The sequence below is a fragment of the Montipora foliosa genome, chromosome 8, assembly GCF_036669935.1.
Source record: "Montipora foliosa isolate CH-2021 chromosome 8, ASM3666993v2, whole genome shotgun sequence".
NCBI lineage: Eukaryota > Metazoa > Cnidaria > Anthozoa > Scleractinia > Acroporidae > Montipora > Montipora foliosa.
Window position 1 is genome coordinate 41,520,591 of NC_090876.1, and position 27,500 is coordinate 41,548,090.

At 40.1% G+C, this 27,500-nt stretch overlaps 2 protein-coding genes and 1 long non-coding RNA gene across 3 annotated transcripts in view; 1 reads left to right on the top strand and 2 right to left on the bottom strand.

The window, feature by feature from the left end:
- The window catches only part of LOC137968082 (uncharacterized), a 5,759-nt gene extending 2,893 nt beyond the window's left edge, over positions 1-2,866 (bottom strand). Inside the window, exon 1 of the long non-coding RNA XR_011116620.1 lies at positions 2,813-2,866. This is a non-coding gene — a long non-coding RNA (uncharacterized lncRNA). The remainder of the gene's footprint in view (positions 1-2,812) is intronic.
- Positions 1-12,565, top strand: part of LOC138013102 (uncharacterized) — an 18,270-nt gene extending 5,705 nt beyond the window's left edge. The window contains exons 3-4 of the mRNA XM_068860068.1: positions 7,066-7,185; positions 11,087-12,565. Coding sequence (XP_068716169.1) covers positions 7,066-7,185; positions 11,087-11,162 — 196 coding nt within the window. The 3' untranslated portion in view covers positions 11,163-12,565. The remainder of the gene's footprint in view (positions 1-7,065; positions 7,186-11,086) is intronic.
- Positions 12,566-18,715: 6,150 nt separating this feature from the next.
- LOC137968951 (DNA helicase MCM9-like) overlaps positions 18,716-27,500 on the bottom strand; it is a 14,293-nt gene continuing 5,508 nt past the window's right edge. The window contains exons 2-8 of the mRNA XM_068815434.1: positions 27,392-27,500; positions 26,404-26,597; positions 25,569-25,869; positions 24,221-24,433; positions 21,829-22,048; positions 21,160-21,306; positions 18,716-20,165 (exon numbers count right to left, since the gene is read on the bottom strand). The exon at positions 27,392-27,500 is cut by the window's right edge and continues 77 nt beyond it. Of these exons, the coding sequence (XP_068671535.1) occupies positions 19,136-20,165; positions 21,160-21,306; positions 21,829-22,048; positions 24,221-24,433; positions 25,569-25,869; positions 26,404-26,597; positions 27,392-27,500 (2,214 nt within the window). The 3' untranslated portion in view covers positions 18,716-19,135. The remainder of the gene's footprint in view (positions 20,166-21,159; positions 21,307-21,828; positions 22,049-24,220; positions 24,434-25,568; positions 25,870-26,403; positions 26,598-27,391) is intronic.

Consider the following 27,500-nt stretch of genomic DNA (forward strand, 5'->3'; position numbering starts at 1 on the left):
ATTGATTCAACTTCAACACAGGATATATTCATTCGACAACTGTATTCATTCAACTTCAACACAGGATATTTTCATTCAAGGACTACATTCATTCAACTTCTACGTTTTATGGAACGAATATATTTATTCAACTTCAACAAAAATGTTTTCATGTTCAACAAAACATATTTACTCAACTCTTCGCAAGTTCGTGGACATCGATAAATTGTTATTCAACAAAGCGCCACCTCCCTCCCCCTGGCCTTATTAAAGGTAAAGGCCGAGTTCGATATTTTAACCATAAAGCCTCGTAGCCATGTGTGAAGATTGATATATCAAATGTGAAGAGACCGCATTTGAAGAGAGCCTTGAGAAATTCAAACAACGCCTGAGAGCACGCGGTTATGCAAATGCAATCATACAAAAGGTGAGGTGTCTGCTCGAGGTCAACTTTGCCTCCAGAACATCGGTTCTAACACAAAAGAAAAAAAAAACGAAAGAAATTTGCCTTTTGTCACTAATTACCACCCGGCGGTCAAAAATCTTAAAACGTTATTGATATAGAACAATGGAACATCATATAAAATCGGCCTGAGCTAAATTGGATCTACCTAAAACTACCGATAACATAGGCATATTCCTTGGTGTTTTCGGTCTGCTGTGAGGGACGATCTTGTTCCATGCCCTCCCCAGAGCTGTTAAATGACCTCCACAGGAATTCCGATAAATTTGGCATTTTCCCTTCGCGAGTACACCTTTATGCAAAGGATTTGTTTTCTAAGCTCTTAAGGTCTTTGATCCTAACTAATTGAGATCAAGATTAGGATTCAGATTAAGACTGAGATTAGGAGCAATAACGTTTCAGGCCTAATTAGGCCTAAACCGATATTTAATCTCAAATCCAACCTTAGTAGGTTAGTATTCAATGTATGGTGGGGTCATACATGGTGTTTTGGTGCTTAGTTGTTTAGTAATGTCCTAATAAGACCGGCCACCACCTGCTTTGGAAACCAAGTAAAGTCTTGACTCACACTGCTGGTACACTCGAAGAGAGAAGGAGGCTATCCACGTAAGACTGCACCTTAATAACATGAACAAGGATAACGGGAAGCGTGGATACAAACGATCGAGAAACACGACAGTTCGTCAACGAGCCGCCTAGTAGGGAAGAATTTCGAATCGGACCTCTTGGGGCGTTACTCAAATGAACAATAAGGATCAAATCCACCAATCACTGACACAGCCCACCAACGTGATGCACAGAGTAATAATTGCGTTCTACAGAGAAGAACACCCATCTCTCGCGTGGTTTTTGGATGAGGTTGTTTTCGATGCAAGTTGATTTGAAGGTTTTCGACGGACTAGCTAGCATCTCGCCTCGATTTCATGCTGTATATTGGTAGTCATAGTGATCATGGAAAGGCGCTGGTTCCATGTGTATTGGGTATCTTAAAATGTCTTAAAATGTTTCAATTTCGCCAAGTTAAGTGAATTTGTATCGATTTGTTCAAAGTATCCCCAGCCAATATAATTGATACTACGAATCAGAACATCAGAAAGCTGTGTACTGGTGTGTTTTCTATTAAACAGACGACGCAATTCGCACCGCCAAGAAGTCGGAGTTGCTTTTCACACGAGGGCGTAAAGAATTGTGACACCCGACCGATATATTCCCTTCAATCCTCACCTTTGATAAGATGAATACTGACCATTTCAAGTTGCTAGCTATGGATTTCGAAAATACGATTTTCTTACCAAATACACAAACATTGCATATAGCTGGGTTGCCTTCGGGTCCCACGACCACCTCGCTTTTCCCTTTGACCCGCATTTTTGTGCTTGAAAACTTTCATTTGGAACTTTTGGCAACCAGACCGGACCGCCTAGGACAAGATTATCCATTTATTTGACAAGTTTTTGCCATCAACGCACGCTGTGCTAAGCTAGGGTCCCTGAACGGCGGATTGGACTTGAAACCGATTGGATTTGGAACTACGCTTATCGGACATGGCCTCATATATATATTAGGATTATAAACCTTTTTGTAAACCCTAGGATTGAATACAAAAGCCAACTGTAAAAATCATTTAGAAAAATAAAGAAGTGGTCGATAGACAACGTATAAAAAGTAGCGTGCGTAGCAAGCGTTCCTGTTCGACAGAAGAGCTCCGAAACGATTTTCCGCAAACTGGCCGCGCGCAAGCTATTTAAAAAGCAAAGATTGTTTCCCTCCCTATCCTTCTGCTTTACTTCCAGTTGAAGGATGGCAACTTCTAATTGAAGGAAGGCAACACATTCCAAAGCTCAAGTGCAGCCACTATGAAAGAACGATCACCTCCCACACTAAACTAGCTTATCGACTAATCTTATCGACCTTGGCCGGGTTGTTCAAAAGCCGATTAACGCTAATCCCAGATTAAAAATTGACCAAGAAGTTTATTTCTCTACTCCCAAATGATTTTCAACGCTGATATTCGGCAAAAATTTACATTAGTAGATTTCGATCTTGAAAAACAAAAATGAGCAAAAGAAACCTAAGACAAAAAACACCGCGCACCGGTGGCTCTATTGGTTGAGCACCGAGCTGCCATGCGGGAGGTCGTGAGGTCGACTCCGCCCGAACCAACACTCATGGTCTTACAATAACTGAGGAGAAAGTGCTGTCTTTGTAAAAACATTCGCAAATGGTTAGACTTTCAAGTCTTCTCGGATAAGGACTATAAACCGGGAGAGGACACAACGCAGAGCCCTACTCCATGGAGTACCCCTAAAAATCATCTATCGGTCAAATTTAGTTAAATAACACCATGGCGAGGTATTTAGATGTACATACCTTCATTTATTTTGAGCCTTCCAGCTCTCTAATTGTTACACTTCACGAATTGGCCACCATCTTGAAATTTCGTAGGTATTTCATGTATCCCTAATTATAGTGTATTTAACTTTTTGTAGTAGAGGGGAATGGTTATGAAGGCCGGCAAACTTCAAAGGGAGAACTCTTTGTTAAGGTTTTTGGTATGTCACGTGATTTTGATGGTGCACACATAGATTTCAAGATGGCGGCTAGTATGTGAGCTTGTTCGAATGATCGTGGTTTTTCAAAGTTTATAGAGAAAGTGATGTTTTTTTGAGTACGTTTTAGTGATAAATATAATCTTCGGCATGCCTGGCGTTAACTGCGCCGTAATTGGATGTGGTTCCTGTCGTAAAACTAAAGGAATCGGGATTCCCCTCTACTAACTATGTATATTTAGATATTAACATCTTCGGTGAAATATCAGGTCTTAAATTAAATGCGACAAAGACAAAAGCTATGTGGATTGGATCGAAGAAAGAGTGCAAGAATAAGATATTGAATTTCACATCGATAAGAGAACCTATAAAAATCCTTGGTACATATATATCATACGATCAACAAAAAGCTAATGGGGCCAATTTTTTTAGCAGAATTCAAAAAATGAAGATGAAACTGAATATGTGGCAGACGCGTGACCTTTCTCTTTATGGCCGAACGCTCTTAGCGAAAACAATAGGAGTATCTCAGTTGATATACACTGCTTCGATGCTTACGGTCCCTGAAAATATTATTCAAAAAACGCAAGCTGAACTCTTTGCTTTCCTGTGGAGAAATAAGAAAGACAAAATTAAGAGAAAAGTGATTTATCAACCTCTTGTAGATGGAGGTTTAAATTTTATTAATTTCTGAACCATGTCAAAGTCCCTTCGTCTGAGCTGGATTGGCAGACTGCTAGATGGCAGCGACGCTAACTGGAAGGCAATTCCAAATTACTATTTTAATAGACATGGTGGCCTAACCTTTTTACTAAATTGTAACCACGATACAAAATGCATTGATTCAAGCTTGCCCCTGTTCTATAAAGAAATGCTAGAATACTTTCAGGAGCTTGTCTTGTTAATATGTATAACCTTGACCAGCGACGGAAATTTGTCTTGTGGAATAATAGGGAAATAAAGATTGAGGGGAAAACATTGTTTTGGAAAACATGGTTTGAAAAAGGAATCTTTTTGGTGCAACATTTGCTTAATGAAGACGGAAAGTTCTTGTCTCTCCAAGAATTTCAGGATAAATTTGATTTAGAAATTAACTTTCTTCAATATTTTCAAATGATTGCTGCTATTCCCAGCGAGATTAAATGTAGTGCATATAAAACGCAAATTACGCCTGATGATCTCTTCAAATTATTAGATTGTTTACTGTTTTAGAAACTTATAGAATCTCATTGTGAAAGTATATGAGTAAGCGAGTCTGAGCGATGTTTTTTAACTGGTGTTTACAAGCGAAGAGAGTTTGCGTTAGCCGTGTTTAGTCAAGTGTGACAGTAGCCGGAGTGTTTATTCAAGTTGGCGGAGGCCGAGTAAGTTTATCGAATACGTGCTGTTTAGAGTTTCACTTCGTGGAAACTACGTTCATTTTTGAATAAATCCTCTTGTTGTTGTTCCGAAAACCCTGCGTTCAGTTTAGTTTGCAAGCTACCTGTCCTCGAAAACATCGAACTCGGAACACAGACCAAATCCCACGAATGGCGCAAAAACGGCAAACTGATATTTTCTGTCTCGCTTGTAATTTGTGGATGCGTTCGCTACGAAAATCTGCATGCAGAGCTTAAGACTCGAATCTTTCAGCATTGCAATTGAACACAAAATCCAAAAATGGTTCGCTATTGAAATGTCGAGAATGAGTGCAATTAATTAATAAAATCCGCAAATAAATCCGTTTTAGGATTTTGTGTTCCAGTGAAAATCAGAAAGATCGCGATTTTGAAACCGGATTTCCAATCGAACGCACCCCCAAGTTTAATTGAACACACTATTTGTTTTTTATTGGGCTAAGTGATTAAGTTAGCCTATTAAGTGAAGTAAACCCCACTCGGGTGAGGGTTTGAGCAGTAACCCGTGTTCGAAATGACATTTTTTTCCTCGAATAATATCAGGTGCTCATAATTATGCACCTTTCAATGTAAACCCCGTGGAGGGGGGGGGGGGGGGGGGAGTGCGGGCAAGGGGTGGGGATTTGACCAAGCAGCAAAAATTCTGGTCAATTTCCCAAAGGTGGGGCAGCATACGTTCATCAAAATGTAGTTTAGAAATCCCCACCCAGGGGAAAATACCAATTAAAAGACAAGCTTTGCACATACCTTTAATAACTTTAATGACTTAAACTTGGTATGAATCTCGCAAACTTGATTTATCAACATATCTCCCTTATGAGACAACATGATGTGTCATGTACATCGTCATGCCTGTAAGAGTATTTAGTAGACAATGAAAACGAATTTAAACTGGAACTTTAAACAGTGTGATGATAGATAAACTATCCTTATAAACGATGCTCTACAATCAAGACTTCAACTTAGCATGAAACTCAAAGAAAAACAAGATGTGTGATCTCTGATCCACAACCTCATGCCTGTAACAGTAACAATGAAACGATTTTAAACTGGAACTTTTAAAAGCATGTGATTATAGATCACTATCCTTATAAAAAGAGCTCTAGACTAGAGACTTTAACTATGAATTTCTGGAACTTGATTTCAAGAAACCCACGCCATTCCAAAGCCAAGAAAGACGATGCCAGGGAACCACGCTTTATCTTGGTCCCAGTTTCTCTGCCGAAAAAAATTAAATGTCCCGACCCCCGAGCAAAGGTACCCCCCCCCCCCCCCACGGGGTTTACATTGATAGGTGCATTAGTTTTTCTGTGTAAGGAAAACTTTTCGAAGAGAACAGGGGATGAAGTGAAAGCAATGTTTTCTGCCTGGTCCACTGTATCTGTGTCGTAGACTATGTGTTCTTTGCAAACCTTTTTTGACAAGTGAGATGGACAAAGGTTTTACTCGAGTATCTAAAGTGAATTTAGAATTGACTTGGATTTGTACAGCTTGGTGATTGCCCACAAAAATTTCGCGCTAGTGTGCATTAAAAACTGCCGTGCATCACTGATGCATTAATTTGCTTCGTGAGTTCCGAGTGACCTTATAAATTGCGTGTTTCAGCACTTATACGACACTCAAACAAAAACCGCTTTGTCCTTACTTTATATCTTGCGTTGTTCTTTAGATTACCGAGTCGTAGTAAATGTAAGTAAAATTGTTGTCACTTCCCAGTGGGTATAGTTGAACTACATGTGAGTTTTGTTATAACTTTCAAGGAATTTGAAAGACGAAGACGATATGAGAGCAAACAAGTAATATCGCTTGTGGTAATTCTTACATCACGGGTCAAGTTGTTGAAAATTTAAGAAATTAAAATGCTAAATTTTGTAAGATAAATACTAACCCTCTTACCCTTTACCCTTTTACCCTTTACCCTTTACCCTCTTACCCTTTACCCTTGGAAAAGTGTTGCCGCTCTCTCTCGGGAAGCGTAGCAGAAACAAACTGCTCGCAGGGTACGTTATTGTTGGCTATTTAAACATATGCATTTAGTCCCGATGAGTGGTCAAGTGTGACAACACAGGTAAAGAACTTTCGATTCAGAGAAACTTTTTCTAGACCGTACTTTCCCTTTAAGTTAATCGTCTTTCGAACAACCGGGCCCTGAAGAAGACAAGCAGTAAGCGGTCGAAACGTCGCGATCTGAAACCTACGTGTTACAACGTGAGACAAACTATCATACGTCTTATTAACCTTTGAGCTTATGATTTAGTATCTATCACTCGATGAATTTCCTAATAACTACGGGTCTTCGTTTTGAGTTTCGTGGGTCTTTGGGTCGCCTTGTTTTCATAGTGCAAAATGACCTTGAACACCACCCAACAATTGGATGAAGCGAATGTGAGTATTCCACACCCACACCCCCCCCCCCCCCTTCCCCCAGGATGGGATGCTAGTCCATCGCAGGGTAGTCGGCACCCATTTAGACACATGGGTCGAGAGAGACTTAGACTCTCTTTTGCCTAAAGAAACAGCAGGGTGACTGAGCTAAGCCTGGACCCCAGGGTCGGGATCCCGATTCGCTCAGCGCTATACCAATGTTCCCCCACCCACCCGAAAGTCACATGAGCGAATTGTCTCATCCTTTTCGTTACAAGCTCGTATACTAAATTGAATTAATGTTATTTTCAAGGAACAATCAATCTCAACAAGCTTCAAGTGTCGCAATGGACCAACCGAATTTAACGCCATTTTGCCATCAACATGACGAGGCGGTACACATCGAACTCCCAGAAAGCAATTTTCCCACAAGGTATGAAGTAGGGGACGTCGATTTCCCGGTGCCAAAGACACAAGTGATATGTAGCGAGGATTACCAAAGCTGCAACCATGATTCTGCTTGCCAAACCTTGTATAAAACCTACCAATATGAGCTTATCAAACGTCGTGGGGCGTCTTTTGTCTCGAGTGAAATACATAGTATTAGTGTGGGCTATTCCTGCAGTTGCATTCTTCACACACCGGTGGTAGGAAAACGAAAACGAAACAAAATATTTCAAATATCTCACAAATGATAGGCTATCATGAGAGCTCATTTCAGTGGGGGGTGGGGTGGGGGAGGGGGGGGGAGAAGGGAAGGTGATCTTCTGGTTTGTATGTTAGGGCGACTGTTTTATATTGCGAATGTTTGCTGCTGTGTGGCACGGTTGTCGACTCATCATGTAGACAAAAGTTTCCATCCAGTTATCGCAGAACAAAGACGAGATTTCTTTGTCTTGCGTCCTACGCCCCTTTAAGTACTTAACTGAAACGCCGAACCGTTTTTGAAATTTTGGCGTTCTAGAAGTGGCGATTTGTTTCTAATAACTGACAACTTGAAGAAAGTCTATACAACTCAATTCGATACAACTCACCGTGAGTCTTACTTGGTGACTTATTAATTTTAATGAGAGAACGTTTTACAGGTTGGTTACTATTGACTTGTGACGTACTACCGTTTCAAAGGTTTCTGTTAATCAATTTAGGCTTTTTAAGAGTAAGGCCATCGCTTATATTTGAAGGGGCCGGCCCGTTTCTAGAAGGTCCCGAAATATCTTTGATGTCACAAATTCCTTCACAACTTATGACGTGACAGCTTTTAATTCATCAATTTTCAGAATCATTTTGATTTTCGTTAACTTGAAAACATACTAAAAGACCAAACTTTTTACAGTGCAACGCGCATTACCGTGGCCACCCAACAGACTTTCACATTTGACAACTACGTGTAAGTAAGTCAACTCAACAACCCATTCATCCATTGTGCTTATGCTTGCGTCGCTAGTGAAAACAAGGCTTTACAACCATGCGAACTTTGCTGGGAGGGGTGACTGTCAATCAAATTCGCACACCCTGATTGGCGTGTAAGTTTTAAAAAACTTTGTTAGGTGGCCACGGTAAGGCGCGTCGCACTGTAACACAAGCGGAATGCAGTTTCACAACTGAGTTTTCGGGCCCGAAAAGTTACCGGGACGTTCGTGAAACGTGCCTCTGGTTCCTGATGCTTTTTATTTGAAGGCGGCGCTTAATTAATATCGTCAGTAGTATAAAGTGAAGGGAGGGGAACTTCTAAACTAGGGACAAAACGGTGATAAGTAATAAACTGAGTTGAGGATCAACTTCTCAACTGCGATGATATTCAACTCTCGTGTATTTCAACTTCCGCACTTCAAATCAGGATCAACATTTCACAAATGCTGTCATTCAACAAAAGTAAAAGCTGGCGAGAAGAGACGGAGCCCCTCTTTGACGTACATCTCCTTCTTCGACATATTTTGCGACTGTTTAGACATCCCCTTGGTGGCAAATACCTGCCCCTCCATGTCAGTAGTGTAGCAGCTCTGGTAACCTGCTATTGTTTGGTATTGTAAGCAGCTTCTATTGTTTTTAAGTTTAAGTCATGGTTTCAATTGTTTAGCCTTTTGTTTTTGGCTTGGGTAGCGAACCAATCACGTTATACGTTACGAGAGCTGCTACATGACTCCTCCATGTCCGAGGAGGCCGTAGAATTCAATGGTACAATTGCATAAGCATTGTTTTCATTTTCTCTTGGGACTTAAAAACTGGAAGCAATGCTAATGCAAAATTTTGGAGGGGCAAACAAACAGTATTATCAGGAACCCATGACCCGGAGCCTACAACTCTACTGTGTTCGTGTCACGGCGTTTTCACAGACCGATTTATTTTTAGATTGAATTTCCCGCTAATGAGACTCCCACGGGAGCCCGATGACCAATTACAAGAAATTAAGCTGACGTAATAGGGTCACCGAACCGGAACTGCCTTTGTTTTTTCCGGAAAAGATAGTCTAAAAATAGATCGGTCTGTAAAAATGCCGTTACATAGGCCCAGTATGGGAGCTGTAGGCTCCGGGTCATGGGTTCCTGGTATTATGGTATTTTCGATATTGGCTCATTAAGAATTTACTACGAGCAGTCCCTCGAGATGGAAACATCGCGAAAGACTTATGCATCGCCCCGAATGCTACTGTTTTTTGCACAGTTATATTATGGGGTGGCGTTTTCGTCGACGTCGTAGATCTTAAGCCTCATTTACACTAGCAAGTTTTCCTTGACAAGTTTTCCTTGGCAGTGTAAATGGAAAAATATGACAAGATTTTCCTTGACAAGTGTCCTTGTCAAGGAAAAACTTGCCAAGGAGAACTTGCTAGTGTGTACAGTCGGCAAGTTTTCCTTGACAAGTCCACATTTGCCAGTGCAAATGAGGCTTTAGTCGCTCATAGGTGGTTTGCAAGCAATCCCCGATCTCTAGAGACACAGATAACAATGCTGGAATGTGCAACTGCGTGTGGACGAAGCTAATGAGAGATCTTTTTTTTTTCGTCCACCAACATGGCGGCGATGGCGTAACGTGAAAACCACCCATAGGGAATGACAGCTACGGCGACGAAAATGTTACTTGAAAATAAGTATTTCGCAACCCGGTTATTCCTCGTTGTTTTTGCTGTATAATGATTGAATTAGTAGAGATGGATTTTAAGTAAAAAAGTCGTATCGCAAATATTTAGGTGTACTAATTGATTCAATTCTCAGCTGGAAATATCATATTGGACACATTAATTCAAAGATAAGCAAAACGATTGGCATTATTGCCAGACTAAGATATTATGTACCTACAAGCGTACTGCTAACAATTTATCGATCTTTGATATTCCCTTATCTATCCTACGGCATTCTGGTGTGGGGCCAAGCTTAATCAAATTTTGGTCTTACAAAAGCGAGCCCTTCGCCTCACATATTTTGCACCTTATTAAAGGTCAAATGCAATTCTTCTTTTTGCTTCCTCCAATACTATTCCAGTAAATATGCATTTGCTTTATTTTAAATCTATTTCAATTCTCATGCATGATGTTTTCAATTTTGATTGCTCAAATGAGATACATAATTACAATACAAGATTTTCTTTAGCAGGCAATTATTATAATACTCAAGATCTAACCATCTATTAAAATCTTTTCAAGATAGGGGCCAAATTATGGAACAGCATCCCACAAGAATTACGCAAATTACCAAAATGCGTATTTAAGAAAATTATACATAATCGACTTTTACAAGTTTTAATGGAAGATGATGATTATGTTGGCATACCTTCACTAATTATTAGATTTTAAAATAATTGCTAAAAGTAGATTTATCTAACCGCAATTTCTATTCCATTTTATTTATTTACTTATTTTGTTTATTATTATTAGTCTTTAATACCGAGTATTCAATGTGCATACATATTTATTTTAACGCTACTTATGTAATGCGCTCACTTAGATTTACTCTGTAAACAGTCCTACTCGCTACCCGCGTAGATTAGCTTTAGCTATTTGCGGGCTAGCGTTGCTTTGTATTAATTTGACATTGGCTTTATAATAAACTTGAAACTTGAACTTGAGTAAAGAGGGAGAATGCGGAGAGAGTCACTGTTGTATGCCCACGTTGTCGTCAAAACGTTAACTTTGGTCTTTTGCCAAGTACAGGAGAGAAATATAAAATACGTGCCGCACGTGCAGCACGATCATTTTTCCTGTTTTGACCAATGTCAGGGAGCTTAAGCACGTGACATTTTTATGCCAAAGAAGGCAACCGGAAATGAGCTGTAATACCTTTCTAATTAGTTTTGACCCTATCATATTTACATTGTTAAGTATTTTCTTCCCGTTGCAGACGATTAGTTGAAGAATCTGAGAGACTACTCTTCCGGCATACGAAACGTTCACTTCCGGGTTCCGTCCGTGGCTAAGAAATGTCGCGTGCTAGCTTGAATCTCCCTGCTTTCTGGTGATGTCATCGCCGTAGCCGTCGTCGTTTTGGTAAACTCCGTGTTAGGGAGCTTAAGCAACGACAACGGCGACGGCAACGAGAACGTCATCTCAAAATATAAATTTGCGTTATTTTAATCGCCTCGCGACTATTTCAACGTTTTTAATATGACAAGGGTGTGGTAATTCCTCAAAGAAGACACCAGTCGAAACGGGACTCAATTTCGGAGAGAAAATGAAAATTTATCCTCGAGTGCTGACGTTCTTCATAAAACCATAAACTTGGCTATTTCACGTTGTTGTTTTTCTGACGACGGCAACGAAATGGAAAAAAGTGAAAAACGCACGTGCAGGGCGTGCAAAGCTATTGTTTTTACCCACTAAATATGCACATTTGTGACGTTCTCGTTGCCGTCACCGTTGTCGTTGCTTAACGGGGCTAGGTCACGCAATTTTAGGCAATTTCAGCACTGATCAAATGGTCATAGAATTAACTAAAATATCAAAATAACTGTTCAAAACTATACATGAACTCTAAAAAAACACAGGGAAGCCAAGAAGGGACATGGATGGACAAAACTGGAGAGGATTGAAATGGATTGAATTTGGGTAAATTTGAAAAACGTCGGCCCACCTTTTTTCAAATTTATATCAGTCTATATCAAAATGTCAGTTACACAGCTGGAAAATCATTTTCTGTTGTTATGTGGCCGTGATTTTGCAAATGAAAGACTCTTGCTCTGCCAATTTGATGTTTAGAGCTCATAATTAACAAAATTAAACAAAATTACCTAAAATAGCGTGACCTAGCCCCTTTAAGCTCCCTAATAAATCGATTGGAACAACAGGATTTAAGATTGTCGCCGAATCCGTAAAATGTCGAATTGCATAATTCGTCATTTGCGTTCCACTGGGGAGACCTATGGCGAAGGTGCGACTGCTAGTAGTAACCTTGAACTATTAAACCTCAGAAACCACTTGGAAGCATTTGTGTGCACAAATACGTTGTTATTTGCTTTTCTTGCTTTGGTGATCTTCCGTCGTTTTTCATCATCATCGTAAACGATTCTCCCATGAGTAGTACTCATGGGAGAATCTTTTACGACGTCCGGCCAGTGTCCGTTAGTCATCATACTATTTTTAGACTGATTAGATTGGTTGTTGATTGCTTTTCTCGCGAGAAAGTTCACAAGAATATTTTCCAATTCTCGAGAGTAATCCGCATCTTCCTACAGACATACATAAATATACATAAACTTTTTTTAAACGCGATCTGAAGAGTAGCTTAACCAAGCCACTGTTTGCTACGTGCAATAAAGCTTATCAGGTACGATCAAAACGAAGAAACGACTCCTGTACAATAGATGACAGTGGTGCTGTTGAAACGTTTATCTACTTCACATGATTTAATGTTAATTTTTTTAATTCTCGAACAGTGGCGGAAGAACTGACTGCATTCCCGTGCGAGTCTGACTTCGCGGGATTATCGTGGTCTGCAGTGACACAGATATATGTATACACATGACATCATTGGAGTAACGAAATTGACCCAAGGCAACCCCCCCCCCCCCCCCCTTCCCTAGGAGGCTCTCTTCGTACGCAAATATTTTCTTTTATTTTGGTTTCAAAAAATGACTGCTCATTACGAGAGTGAATGGTTGTCAGTATAATGGATCCGCTACGGTAAGGAGGGACACTTTATGACAATTACAGGGTTGCCACTCATCAATAACAAAAAAAAATTCCCTGACTTTTCCCTGACCTTTTGATTAGGTTAATAGACCATTCCACAGTTGTAGCTAAGTTACCTGGCCTAAAGAATGGCAGCGAGGCTGCCGGTGAACCTGTTTTGATACAAACCTTTTTGCTTTTCTAATGTTAATGTTGACTTATTAAAATTACAACAACAGCACAATTTACGAGATAAAAGCAGTGAGTTCTGTATCAATGCAAGGTCACCGGTAGCCTCGAAGCCATTCATAGGCTAGGTCACTGAGCAAACAACTGTAAAATGGCCTAAAATGAAATTTGCTTCAGCTTCTTTTGAAGACCATGAATATTTTTTCTCTTTGTTTTCGATTTCTTTGCGCTTTTCACAGGATTTTGGTTTACCAAAAATAAAATTCCCTGACTTTCCCTCTGATCTTGAAAATTTTTTGTTTTTTCCTGACCGCGGTAACCCTGAAATACGTTACATCGCGTTAAGACTGGCGAGATGAACATGCTATATGTATCTAAAATGTCACCCTTGTCGGACATTAATAACTGACGCTTCTGGAATAACTGCTTAGGCCTAAATAGCGCAGATTAGTATTTAAAACTACCAAAGATATACTTGAGGCGCATGGATCGACGTGTTTTCGTCTCCAGGCCCTTAAGGTGTTTGTTGTGTATTTGTCATAAAGTGTCCTCACTACCCGATTTTTAGTCGCGATGAGTGAATACGCTTTATAGAAGCTTCACATCAGCGTTAAAAATGTCTTTTGAAAGGGAATTTGATAAGACAATGTTAAGTGCCACTACGACGAAAATTTTTGGTTTTCTTTTCGAAGTTTTTCAACGTCAATTAAGTCGATATGTTCAAAATAATACAATGCATTTAAATTTGGAACGATAGAAGCGAGATAAGCCGGGAAATAGCCAGGCAAAAACCGCCAAAAATCTGTCCGCCATTACTCGGACGGCATTGGAGAAGCCTGTGATTATTTTGTAAGCGGTCTTCACGCAAGACTTGGCTAGTGACGTCATACGCGCACCGCTTCGTGGGCGTTTGACAAAGCGAACAAGTCGATCAAGGAGTAATGTATATAACATCAGCAAAAAGCAACTCGGCGATCTCTCACATCTCATAGACGGCATGGGAAATTAGCCGCGTTTATTTTGAGCGATGCGCATATGACGTCAGACCCCACGCGATCCAGCTAGACCCAACCCTTTTCCTCGCTCACGGTCATTTGCTGTTCGAGTAATGGCGGACAGCGAAAACCGAAAGACTGCGTTACAATTATCATACTTCCCCTTGGGAATTTTGAGATAAAAATTGGCATGATACCTATTTAGTAGGTCTATTTTCAAAATCTAAAGAAAAAAGGACATGCAAATTTTCATCGTAGTGGCACTTTAAACTTGCTTTTAACCCCAAAGAGTTTTCCCGACAAAGATAACTAAAGTTGGCCTGTAGCAAACATCTTTTACTGTTTTCACTTCGAATTTCACTTTCAATTCATTAATAATTCATGAGGTCAAAAGCCGATCAAAACACCGATAAAACGTCACGTGCGTAAGCTTTAAACCCGACAAAACAATCCTCATTAGAATTCTTTATATAAAGAATAGTAATGAGGCTCGGTTTGTTTTTCTTGTATGCTAATATCTTCCCCTCACATTTTGCACCAAGCTTTTTATGGAATGTTATCGGGTCTAAAATCCATGAGGCGAACGCGAGTGGTTTTAAACCCGACAAAACACTCCTTCTCGTTTTTCTTTAAAACATTACATCAACTTAATAAAATCAGAAGTCGTTTGTCAAAAGGCCGAGTTAGTGAGAGCTACTAATGCAAGCTTGTTCCATTCAAATTGTGAGAAAACAAACGTCAGCTATGGCAATAATATTTCTGTTCTTTTAGAAAAAATGTCTCCCTGATTCTACCCTTGTATAAAACACACTCCTTCCCCTTAGAAACCCAGAAGTACAAGTTCACGTTGTAAATGTATTTGTGCTTTATTTTTATTATTAAATATTTTGTCTTTCTTTTACAAATCAGAACATTTTATATTGCACATTCTTGTAGTATTTGCAATGATTTATACTCGGTAGCTACGACTGTGACTATAACACTTTAGTAGGGGGAAGGGTTAGGCGTCAATGGGCGTTATTCACGATAGCCGCCATGTTGGTTTTTAAATAGACCATTTTACAGCTGTAGCTAAGTTACCTGGCCTAAGAATGGAAGCGAGGCTGCCGGTGACCCTATTTGATACAAACCTTCGTGCTTTTGCAATGTTAATACGGACTAATTAGAATTACAAAAACACAATTTACATGATAAAAGCAGCGAGGGCTGTATCAATACAAGGTCACCGGCAGCCTCGCAGCCATTCATAGGCTAGGTCGCTGAGCAAACAACCGTAAAATGGCCTATTGTCCTGCAAATTAGCCATGTGTTATGCTGGGGGCAAACATTGGAAAAAGGCAAACTGCGGAAAATCGGCTTGTCGAAATATTGAAATAACTTTGCTAAAAGTAAACTTTAGAATTTAGAATTAAGTACCTTTTATAATAATTTTATATCTTTAATTTCCGTTTACATTTTCACTTTCTACGTCGTTATCTCCTCATTTTTCACTAAAAAAAACATCGAAGTAACTTGTGTAATCATTCTCTTTTACTACTTAAGTGAGAAACATTCAATGAACGTGAAAAAAATCCTCTGTGCGGCTAAGATTTTCGTTATAACCTCTCGAACTTCTAATAACCTATCTCCAATAACCTATCTCCTAGTATAGTGTATACTGTTTTAGGAGTATTCCTATTAAAGCATTAACTTGTGTTGTTTGCCCCCCTCAGAAGTGTGTAGCTAATTTGCATGATAATAGCAAATCCAACATGGCGGCCATAATGAATAGGTCTGTTGGAACGAATTAAAGTTCTGTTCCTCTCCCCCGTCGCACCTTGCCATTAGTTTTTTTTTTCATGTGTTTATTGTCAATCTTATTTCTTTATCTATCTTATCTTTATTGTAACTCATGAGTACTTTTACGACGAAGTCAACCTAAACTTACATATATTGTATTAGGATTCACGACGAGATAGTAGAACCAATATGTGTTCGAGATTACCGCTGTAATAATTTTAGACGTAGTACTTTTTGACTGAGTCTTCAATAAAGAAAAGAGACGGAAGATACAGTGTGAGCGAAGCCAGAAAAGTAACACTTGTTGTGTTTTCTTGGAATCAGCCGTTTTAATCGAAAACGACCTGGTCGCTCAGTTGGTTAAGCATCGGATTACTATGCGGGAGGTCGCGGGATCAAAACTCGGGCCGGAGCAACACTCAAAGTGTTCAAAAATAACTGAGGAGAAAATGACATCTGCAAATGGTTAGACGGCTCTAGTCTTCTCGGATAAGAACAATAAACCGTTGGTTCCGTCTCACAACCCTTCAATGTTCATAAACCTGTGGGACGTGAAAGAACCCACACACTATCCACGAAGACTCAGGGCATGGAGTTTCCCGGTGTTGTGGTCTGTCCTCTGTAATATACCATGGTTGAGAGGGTCAATGCTCGGATATACTAGCTACACCAAGCTACTCTAAATTAAAATCCATGGCGAACAGGGAACGAATAACGCGGACCATGTAATGTTCCCATCGTTGCGACAACACTGCACACCGCTCGAAAAGGTTGTGGAAGTTCCTCAAAAATGACACTGGTCGAAACCGCGTTTAATTTAATACAGAAAATAAAAACTTATCCTCAAGTGCTGACGTTCTTCATAAACTTCAAATTTGGCTATTTCACGTTGTTGTTTTGCAGACGACGGCACCGAAACGGACAAAAGTGAAAAACGCACTTGCAGGGCGTGCAAAGCTTTTGTTTTTGCCAAATAAATATGCAAATTTGTGAAGTTCTCGTTGCCGTAGCCGTTGTCGTTGCTGAAGGACGGTGCCTACTATTTGTTGTTGCGCATACGTTCTGCGCATCTCGAGATACTCGGGTTTCCTATCGGTGATGCTTACCAATACAGTGATATTTTTTCGCGGGTTAAACTATCCGGAGAAAGTAGACCATGCATTTTTGATTAAGCTTCAATTTGAGAAAGAACGCCATACACTGCTTTGTATTTTAGAACTTTGTACAAATATTATTCATCAATCATTTTTAAAAAAATGCGTGGTTACTCCCAATTTTCTTTTTGGATTTCAATAACACTTGTTAAGATCTACATTTCCTGCATAATCATAAACCGGGGCAAAAATACCTTTGAATTAGTAGGCACCTACCTTAAGGTGATTCCCTAGAAATAGAACTTGTCATAGATTTCCGATGAAACTTCGCACACTGTTGCTACTTATCAAGGAGATGATAAAAATGCAATGAAAAAGGGGAGTCACCATGCTCGTTTCCATGGTACGACGCTGAAAAATACGGCTATCTAAGCAGTTTTGACAATAGTCCATTTTACAATTATCTGCTTAGTTGCCTGGCCTATGAATGAAAGTGAGGCTGGAGTGACCTTGTTTCGATAGAAACCTCACTGATTTTCTTTTTTAAATTCTTACTAATTAGCATGACAACAAAATCATTAACATAAGAAAATGAGGGAGGTCTGTATCATAACAAGGTCAACACCAGCCTCACTTTCATTTGAAGGCCAGGTAACTAAGTACACAACTATGAAGAGGTCTATTGCAGCGCATCCCCGATGTTGGACAAATTTAGCTCGATTTTGTAAACGCAATCAATGATGTAACGCGGAGCCACCTGAAAAAAATGTATTTGAATGGCTTTGGGAGTACTTATCACTCCAAAATAGATTTAACTTGAGTGTGGGCTGTTCGACTTGTAATGCATCCTTCCGTACAATTTTATGAAATTGCCAAAAAACTGGCCATAGATCTTTGCTGATTTTTTTAATACTCCATGAAGACACCATTCTCAACAAAAATATGAAATAAAAAATGAGGGTAACCGTACTCGTTCTGGAGAATCCTTGACGGATTAAGCTTGGCGTCAATAAAAATCCGCCATTTTATCAAAGTGCCCGCGCTACTGCGCGAGCCAATGACGCAAGATATTATGCGCAGTAGGGTTGCGCAATGCAAAACCAGGAAATCACCTTAAGCACCCTAATAGGGTCCATTAGATTCTAGGACGAGATTTGACTGCCCGTTTTTAGCGAAAATACTTGGAAGATTTATAACCCGGACGATTAATCTTACTCTTTGTTAGCAGTGTAGGTTGCTCAGTTATTCTTATTGATGGTAACTGAGCCTTTTTGCTGATCGAAACAATGCCATAACTGCTACCGTGTTGTTGACTAGTTTTGACACGACATTCTTGCAAAACGTCGTACTAAAATGACGACGGTATCACGTATTTCCCGCGAAAATGACGCTGGTTTGTGCGCTCGCTGTTGTTCCAACAAAAATTCGAAGAAACTGTGCTACGCAATAATGCGGATGAATGGTAAAGGAAAGTTCAAATTTGCGCACAAGAATTTCAAATGTGAACCAAACGTTTCGAGGGTACGCCCTCTTTATTTGGTTCACATTTAAAATTTTTGTGCGCAAATTTGAACTTTCCTTTACCCCGGCATTCATCGTCACTGCTGTTCTATGAGAAAATCACGCACTCGCAGTCCTTCTCGTCCTAGAATCTAAAGCTCTCTAATTAATACGGCATCAACGGGTACGATATTGCAACATAGGGACGAATTAGACTCACCTACAGAGGCAGTTTCTTGTTTCGTCGAGACGGCTAAAAGATGATACGTATATCACGTAGTCTACTAAACGCTAATTCAATTGTGTTTTCAGACCCTTCCATAATCAAGATTTTTTATTTTTTTATTGCATGAGCTTTGCCTTTATGATACCAAAACAAAAAACAAAAACAAAAACAAAAACAAAGAAAAAACCAAAAACAAAACAAAACAAAACAAAGCAAACATACAGACAATATATACAAAACTTTGGCAGGGACATCGCAACAGCTGAGTAGCCAATTACCGCGGGTTCTGGTCCCTGGATGTGACGCTGCAAGCGCTGAGTTTGTGTTGGCTCTTGGCCTCGCTTTCTTCAAGTGCTTTTCCTCGGGGTTCGCCGGACCGAGCAAGAAGTACCCGATATCTCCCTTTCATTAATGTGTTTGTGTATAATAATGGGTGGTGGTGTTTACAAGAAAATGGCAACATTATTAACATGGAAAACGTTCGAAACCTACCACCTAAATCACACAGTTCTATCTCTTCTTCTTAAGGACCCCATTGAATGATTAAGGTTTGATACTGTTTGCAAAGTTGACATAACAGTGGAAGACCACTCTACCTCCAGTTCTTCATCGTCGAGTTCTTCGGTCACAAAAATCTGCCTGCTATCCACTGGCGCGCTCTGACAGTCAAGCACCTTTTCAGAGGAACAAGGTTGCTTCTTTGAAAACAATTCAATAACCTTTTTGCTCTTTTCTAGCGATGACTGCGTCACAGTGTTACGATTTCCCGCCTTCAAGGAATGGTCCTTGTTACTTGCGATTGATCTCAAATTTGCCGGGAAACCAGACGGCTTAGAAAAAATACCTCCGTTAGTAGTGCCGCAGGTCTCACCTCTTCCAATTTTTCTTTGTCCTTGCCGACTAATTTCCGGATCAGATTCTACACAATTCGAATCGTTACGAAGATGACGTTCGGCCCCTACTTCGAGCGTCGATTGGATCGGGAACACGCCAGTGAGGTTACCCTGCGAATCAACGTCATCTGAACCATTACAGGCCGAATTGTTTTCGTCCGGCGTAATAAATTTATCGTTTTTATCGTGCGTTGATGAGTTTTGTCTTTCCTCACACGTCGTTTTTTCGTCAAAGCGAGACACGTTTCCAGAAAACGAATTTTCTTCCAAATTATTCTCGCTGTCCTTAACTGGACTTCCATTTTCATTGAAAGCTGGTTTGTTTATAACGCTGACCATATCCTCCAGATTTAACCGCTTCAGGACAAGAGTTGCCTGGCGCAAGTACTCTTCCTGTGGTTCATCCGGGAATCGCGTATGCAAGGCGTTCATGTTCCCTAATAAGGCGCTGTTTTGCATGGAACATTCCACGCACGTCACAGCTACAATAGCGTCTTGAACAGTAACGACTTCACGAAACATTAACCGCGCATGCGCTTGGGCTAATCTTATCAGACTTTCCAGTAATCTGATAGTGGTACGGGCTGCATTGCGCAGGTCTGCTTGACGCTGACAGTGGTAGTAGCGGCTCAGAATTCTGGCAAACAAAAGTTACAACAAAAGACATATTTTGGTCAAATTCACGAAACTGACAATCACCGGGCATTCTTTACCGAAAAATTCGTAAAACACTCCGGATGTGTGAAGAGTAATCAAAGATCAGTTAATTATCCCAAAGAAACGAGATTTTCCCAAGGAACAGGAAATTCTGCATAGACTTATTAGCTTAGAATTGCTTACTTTTAAGGTAGTAAACAATAGACCTTATTCATAAATGGCGGTCACATTTATAATTCTTTTGTCCACGTGCAAATTAGCCTACCAAGCCTCATTTTAGAGCAAGAATTCTTTTCAATTCACTGTTGGTAGGCTAATTTGCACTTTGACAAAAGAGTTATAAATTGACCGCCATTTATGAATAAGGTCTATAAGTTTAAATCGGAGAAAACTATGTCAACGCTGCCACGTGTTTGGGTTGCCCTGTTCAACAGAACAATGTTCTGACATAAATAGAGCGGTTTTCAAATGAGTGTCGTAAAATCAAAACCAAACCAAAGTAATTACTTTGGCCAATCAAAAAGGACGGAGACAATCCAGTAAACCAATCAAAACTCGAAGTAATTACACGTAGACGACACAAAGCGCGGGAAAATGTGCACGCGCGAGCCACGATTAGTTTTGGTTTCACTTGTGATTGGTTGAAAAAGTGGCGCGAGAACTTTGAACCAATCACTGAGTGAAGTAATGCAAAACCAAAGTATTTCGCTAATTACTTTCGACACTCTATTGAAAGCCGCTCTACTGAGCTTTTGTATAATAACAAGAGGGCAAACCGTAACACGTCACGATTATTCAAGATGGCAGTGCTCCGGAAATTTGAGAAAGAAAAATATTAAGCGAATCTAAAATTTATTTATTTCCGATCAAAACGCATTCATTGAAAATCTTTTAAAAAATTTCGTTGTAGAGGTTGGCGTAATGGCGACGCCGAAGTTTTTCCTTGTCTTAAACACATTATGAAGATAGGTTACCTGTTACTCTCTGGAGTCAGCTGAGGCTTAAGTGTTTTAATATAACAGAAGTATGCCTGCATCTTGTCCATACTCCACAAAGGCTCGGACGAGGAACTACTAATCGTACGAGGACCTCTTCCTTCCAAGATGAACGAAGAAACGATTCTAACAAAAGAGAAAAAATACAATTGTAACACCGCATACTTAAATAATGGAGTGATTTCCAGTTGAGTGTCTAAGTTACGTGTTAGCTTGAGAATTGGTTTAGAATCCTCTTGTCAAAAAAGACTCGCTCTCGCGGAGGAGCAAGAAACAAAGTCTGATAAGATTGTTTTTAAGGGGATCCCCAATTGACACAAATTAGCACTAAATTGCAGAAAACCCTAGCTTATATCGCATTCTGTTAAAAAAAAAAAGGTAGCGAGAACTGAATTCGGCATCCGAGAAGAAAGTCAAAGATTATCCACTACTTTAGCTTTTAATTTTTTAGGAGCCACCATTATAAGTTTCATGACTGTGTGTCAAGGCTGCCGCTATAGTTTGGTAGTCTATAGGGTCAGACGTTCTTTTGATGGAGATAACGCGACGAGGTTGTGTTGGAAATTGGTTTTCTCCGCTTATCGTGGTTTGGTGTTGGTGTTGTATAGTTAAATGGCCAGCATACAAGAAGTGGAATTTGTCACAAACCTATCCCACTCTTCGTTTCTCGCGTCGTGTAAAACTAAGACGAGATCAAAACGACTCAACAGCGGACTGGCTACAGCAATGTTTACACTGAGGCACTCTGCTGGGTCATAGGGCCCCTTGGGATTAGTGGCTGCTAGCACAGTGGTTCTTGTATTTAATTTGCAAACCATTCCTGCTTTGGCCACGCTGATCGTCTGCTGCTCCATGGCTTCGTGAATACCTGAAAACAAATGTTAAAGAGATTCAGTTTTAAACAGTGCTTTTCAAATTTTTGTTTTGTTTCTAAGCATTATCAGCAATACGCCAAAAGGCTCTGAATGTGGACCTCAAAGACTGGTTTTCACTGACGACGTAAGCACAAAAAAGCGTTTATTTCACCGTGAAAACGGGGTCGACGCAAGCAAAAGCACAAGCATCAAGAATTGTTTCCTTTTCCTTGTGCTTCCGCTTATATTATGCCTGCGTTCCCTTTTCGTTGTGTGAAAACGAAACAGCACTTGCTACGTCTGGTCGTGTCTGGCCAATTAAAGCACTCGATCCAGATTCCCCGGGTCTGATCATTTGAACAAAACAGCTGATGCCGTGGTTGATTGACGTTCGTTTTCACTTAGCATAAGCTACATTTGCTTGCCCTTGTGTCCGTGTCGCTAGTGAAAACCAGGCTTAAGAAAACACGAAATCAACAAATTTGTTGACTTTGCAAAATAATTCCACCCTACGATTAACTCACATGTGAAATGTCATCTGAACATGCTGTTTCTTAGATCCTGAAGTCTTTAAGGGATCCCGTTTATCCTGGGTGCCAGAGGAATTTTTTTCAAGGTCGGAGAGAATGTTCAGCGATTCCAAATCAGCGGTCGAGGACGAAAAAAAAAACCTCTGGTCGCACGACCCCAGAACCTCATTTCCATGCATAGAGACATTTCAGATTTCTCGTCAAACACGTTTTGGCCGCTGAGACGTGGACGGCAACCGGAAGTCAGCCGTTTCCCCTCTTAACTTGTCGCCCGCAGCAGCAGCAGTAGTAGTAGCAGCAGCAGCAGCAGCAGCAGTGGTAGTAGTAGAAGTAGTAGTAGCAGTTACTAGCTATAGTAGCAGCAGTAGTAGTAGCAGCAGCAGCAGCAGCAGTAGTAGTAGTAGTAGTAGTAGTAGTAGTAGCAGAAGCAGTAGCAGTTACTAGCAGTAGCAGCAGCAGCAGCTGCAGTAGTATTAGCAGCAGCAGCAGCAGCAGCAGCAGTAGTAGTAGTAGAAGTAGTAGTAGCAGTTACTAGCAGTAGCAGCAGCAGCAGCAGCAGTAGTAGCAGCAGCAGCAGCAGCAGCAGCAGCAGCAGTAGTAGTAGTAGTAGTAGTAGTAGTAGTAGTAGTAGTAGCAGCAGACTGGCAGTAGCAGTAGCAGTAGCAGTAGCAATAGCAGTAGCAGTAGCAGTAGCAATAGCAATAGCAATAGCAGTAGCAGTAGCAGTAGCAGGAGCAGTAGCAGTAGTAGTAGTAGTAGTAGTAGTAGTAGTAGTAGTAGTAGTAGCAGTTACTAGCAGAAGCAGCAGGAGTAGTAGTAGAAGTAGCAGAAGCAGTAGTAGTAGTAGTAGTAGTAGTAGTAGTAGTAGTAGTAGTAGTAGTAGCAGTTACTAGCAGTAGCAGCAGCAGCAGTAGTAGTAGTAGTAGCAGACTAGCAGTAGCAGTAGCAGGAGCAGGAGCAGTAGCAGTAGTAGTAGTAGTAGTAGTAGTAGTAGTAGTAGCAGTTACTAGCAGTAGCAGCAGCAGCAGTAGTAGTAGTAGTAGCAGACTAGCAGTAGCAGTAGCAGGAGCAGGAGCAGTAGCAGTAGTAGTAGTAGTAGTAGTAGTAGTAGTAGTAGTAGTAGTAGTTACTAGCAGAAGCAGCAACAGCAGTAGCAGTAGCAGTAGAAGGAGCAGTAGTAGTAGTAGTAGTAGTAGTAGTAGTAGTAGTAGTAGTAGTAGTAGCAGTTACTAGCAGTAGCAGCAGCAGCAGCAGCAGCAGCAGCAGCAGTAGTAGTAGTAGTAGTAGTAGTAGTAGTAGTAGTAGTAGTAGTAGTAGTAGTAGCAGTAGTAGTAGTAGTACTTTACTTCAATTTGGATTTTAGGTTAGCGTACGGAATGCAAGTATCTCCAAAACATAATTTGCATAATGGTGTACATTTTTTTGAACTATTTCGGAAGAGGTACTGTATGTTAATAATTTGCAGTGATAATGTAATCTTGGGACCCAAATTCAAAAACGAAACACATTGACATTTGTTTCGTCATTTCCATGCTGAAACCAAGGAAGAAGATATTAGAGTTCAAATGAAACTTTCCTGAAATAGTAGAATGTTGGCATATGGATTTAAATAAGGTTTTTTTCTAATCGAAATGAACCCAATAAGTTGATTCTTACATGTTCTGTCGTGTTCTTGAATGCTGTTGAACTCATCAATGCAACACAAGCCACCATCTGCTAAAACCAAAGCCCCTGCTTCCAACTGCCACTCGCCAGAGTCTCTCACCGCTGCCACAGTTAGCCCAGCACTTGTTGACCCAATGCCGGTGGTCAGAACTGACCGTGGCATTATCTTGGCTGCATACTTTAGGAACTGTGATTTTCCTGTTCCTGAATTAAAAAATCCGAATTTTAAGATTAAAACACTCCACTGTTCAGAACTTGCTTTTCTTCAGGTAATTTTAAGTTCATTAAAATAAATTAAAGTGGCTTGCAGTTAGATTTTGGTATCAAATTATTAAGGCTGGGTATGTGGAATGAGAGTTCTGAAAGACAGTATTACAGTCGCAAAAATGGCAGAAAATTATCAGACTCATTATGAACAAAACAATCAACAAGCACACTATGCTTGCAAATTAAATATTTTGAGCATTTCCTTCCTGTTATCTTTCTTATAACAATATGAAAGGACCTCTTTTAAGGCTATGATGTGGAGCAATTCCAATTTTCTCCATAAACTTTAATACATGTACATTGTATACGCGCTTCGATCTTAACAGTTTAATAATAATTATTGGTAGATGAAAGCTGCAAAGTATACAGCAGCTCCCAAAGAAAAGAAGCAAAAGATATCATAGTACATTTTCTAGCAGTCTTTCTTGCTAAGGTACCAAGGAATAAGTGTACAGTCATTGACTATGTATGATAAAATCAAACATCGGAGTCACAATCAGTTGTTCTTTCAATTGTGAAGACTCTGTCAGCAACTCAGAGTAGCATATAAACCAATCACGTGCAATATAGTGAGAAATGTGACTAGTGGCACCTGTCACTAAGGAATGTCTCATGGGCCTTTTTGATTCGTGCAATAAATAGAGCCTACACTAGCCTATGTAGCACAAGTGGTAAAGGGGAGGAAGGAAGGAGGGAGGGGATAGAAGAAAGACAGAGAGGCAAAGAGATAGCATAATAATAATAATAATTAGTATCACCCAACGAGTGGACTAATGCAAATCCTGCATTTTGATTGGCCACGCTACTAGAGGGCTATTATTAAATTAAATAGTCCTCGAGTAGCGAAAAGCGTTACGCTTTCTTTTGTTTTATTCCCAAATAATTATTTCTTTAACTTGCATTTGCTAACTTTATTATTGCCTTTTCTGTCCGACTAGTTGGGTGATACTAAAACAATAAGACCCTTCGCCCTCAAGGGCCACGGGTCAATAGCTCATTCGGCTTTGCCTCATGGGCTATTGACCCGTAGCCCGCAAGGGCTATGGGTCTATTGTTAATTATTGTGACTTACCAGGGTCTCCCACCAAAAGTAGGTGCGACTCTCCCCTCACACGGGTCCCAGTTGGATCTATTCTTTGCACTCCACCAATGATTACCAAAGCAACAGCAAGTTTAACAACGTACAAGCCATACACTTGTGGACAAAAGCTGGAAAGGATATGGTTCCTCCCTAGCAGAGGAGAATCCTTGTACTTTGTCCAAAACTCTTCAAACTCACGTTTAAGCTCTTCAGTGACAACAACTCCGGCTCGTTGCTCATTGTTTACAGACACGTGATTTGCCTTCAGCACCAACTCGAGGTCACAGCGACTCTGTAGAATGTCAATCACAAAAAAATCTGTTGCCTGCTAGCATGCAGTGAAGGATTTTTAAAGGGGGAATGTGCAGTGACATTATCAGGAATTACTCATTGAAAAGAAGGGAGTACATAGTACATACAATAACCAAAATTAATTCACCTCTTAAAGTAAGATGATTAATATTATAATATTTTTTATAATATTTTATGACTTTAACAAACACTCCAGAATCCCTTCAATTTAGGTTAATTGTGTTTGACTTGGGCGCATGATAGCAGATTCAAGTCAACGTTGTTCAGTTAGGCTCATTAGGGCTAGTGATAGGGCGTAAACCCTTACCGGTATCTTAGAGTTAGGGTTAGTTTTAAGGTTTAAGGTTGCTGTTGAGTTGTCTTGTTTCTAGGCTTTTGACTATTTTTGTGAAAGGCTTTCCGAGGACCACTTTGTGCAAGTGTGTGTGAAGGTTTGGGAGGGGAGGTTAATTTTACGGGTAAGTGGGGTGAGTCAGTTAGGAGAGATTTGGCATCTGATTATCTGCAATCTTACATCAGCAAACACTGGTTTCCATCTCCTCATCACAATGCCACATGTAGTGACATCATCACCAGCTTTACAAGAATCCACCAAGTCATCCTCAAGGATCACCCACATGGATCGTGGGATTGTGCCAACAGCAAGCTTCTGGACTTGTTCCTGAATTTTGATCTCCTGGTAATCTCTGCAACTTTTGGGCTCTGATGCTAAAAAGAAAATCAAGCAATATATGACTGATTATCAAGAGAATTATCTCTTTAAGATACCAGTGAATTTCTCATCTCATTCTAGTAACTGTTGTTGTTTTGAACATCACCTTTGAGCATATGACTTCATATTTCAGCTGCAATTTGACTAATATTACAACATTTGTTGCAGTTAAGGACATTGCTATTGCGCATATGTTCTCTGCATCTCGAGATACTCGGATTTCCTATGCATGGTGCTTATTAACAAAGAGATATTTTAGCACGGTTTAAAACTATGCGGAAACAGTAGAACTTAGCAAGTGCTTTTGGTATCCAAAATGAAAATTGGGGATAACCATGCATTTTTCAGAGATAATTAAGCTTCAATTTGGAAATGAATGCCATACATTGCTTTGTACTTTAAAGCTTTTGACAAATATTGTTGATTAATGATCTTCGAAAAATGCGTGGTTACTAAATAAATTTTCTTTTTGGATTTCAATAACATTTGTCAAGATTTCCTTTTCCCACATATTCAGTAAACCGCTCAAAAATACCTTGGAATTAGTAGGCACCGTCCTTAACCAGGGGTTTCAATAGAAGCCGGTTACTGGCGGTATACCGCCGCCTGCTTTGCCTCACACTGCCGGCTAGTTTGCCTTGATTTTCACTGAAAATGCTATCATAAACTTGTCAAACTGCCGCCTTCAATGGGCTATCGTGGACGGCTATTTCAGAAGTTATTGAAACCCCTGCCTTAACTCACAGACTGAAAAAAAAAAGTAGAGCACACTGACAAGTTGCAAACTTACCAGAGTCTGAAAGACAAGTGAATTTGTTTGATTTGCATTCCTTAGATGAGGGACACTTGGTTGGTTTGGGAATGGAGTGGTATTGCTCAAAATCAGCTTGAATTCCAAA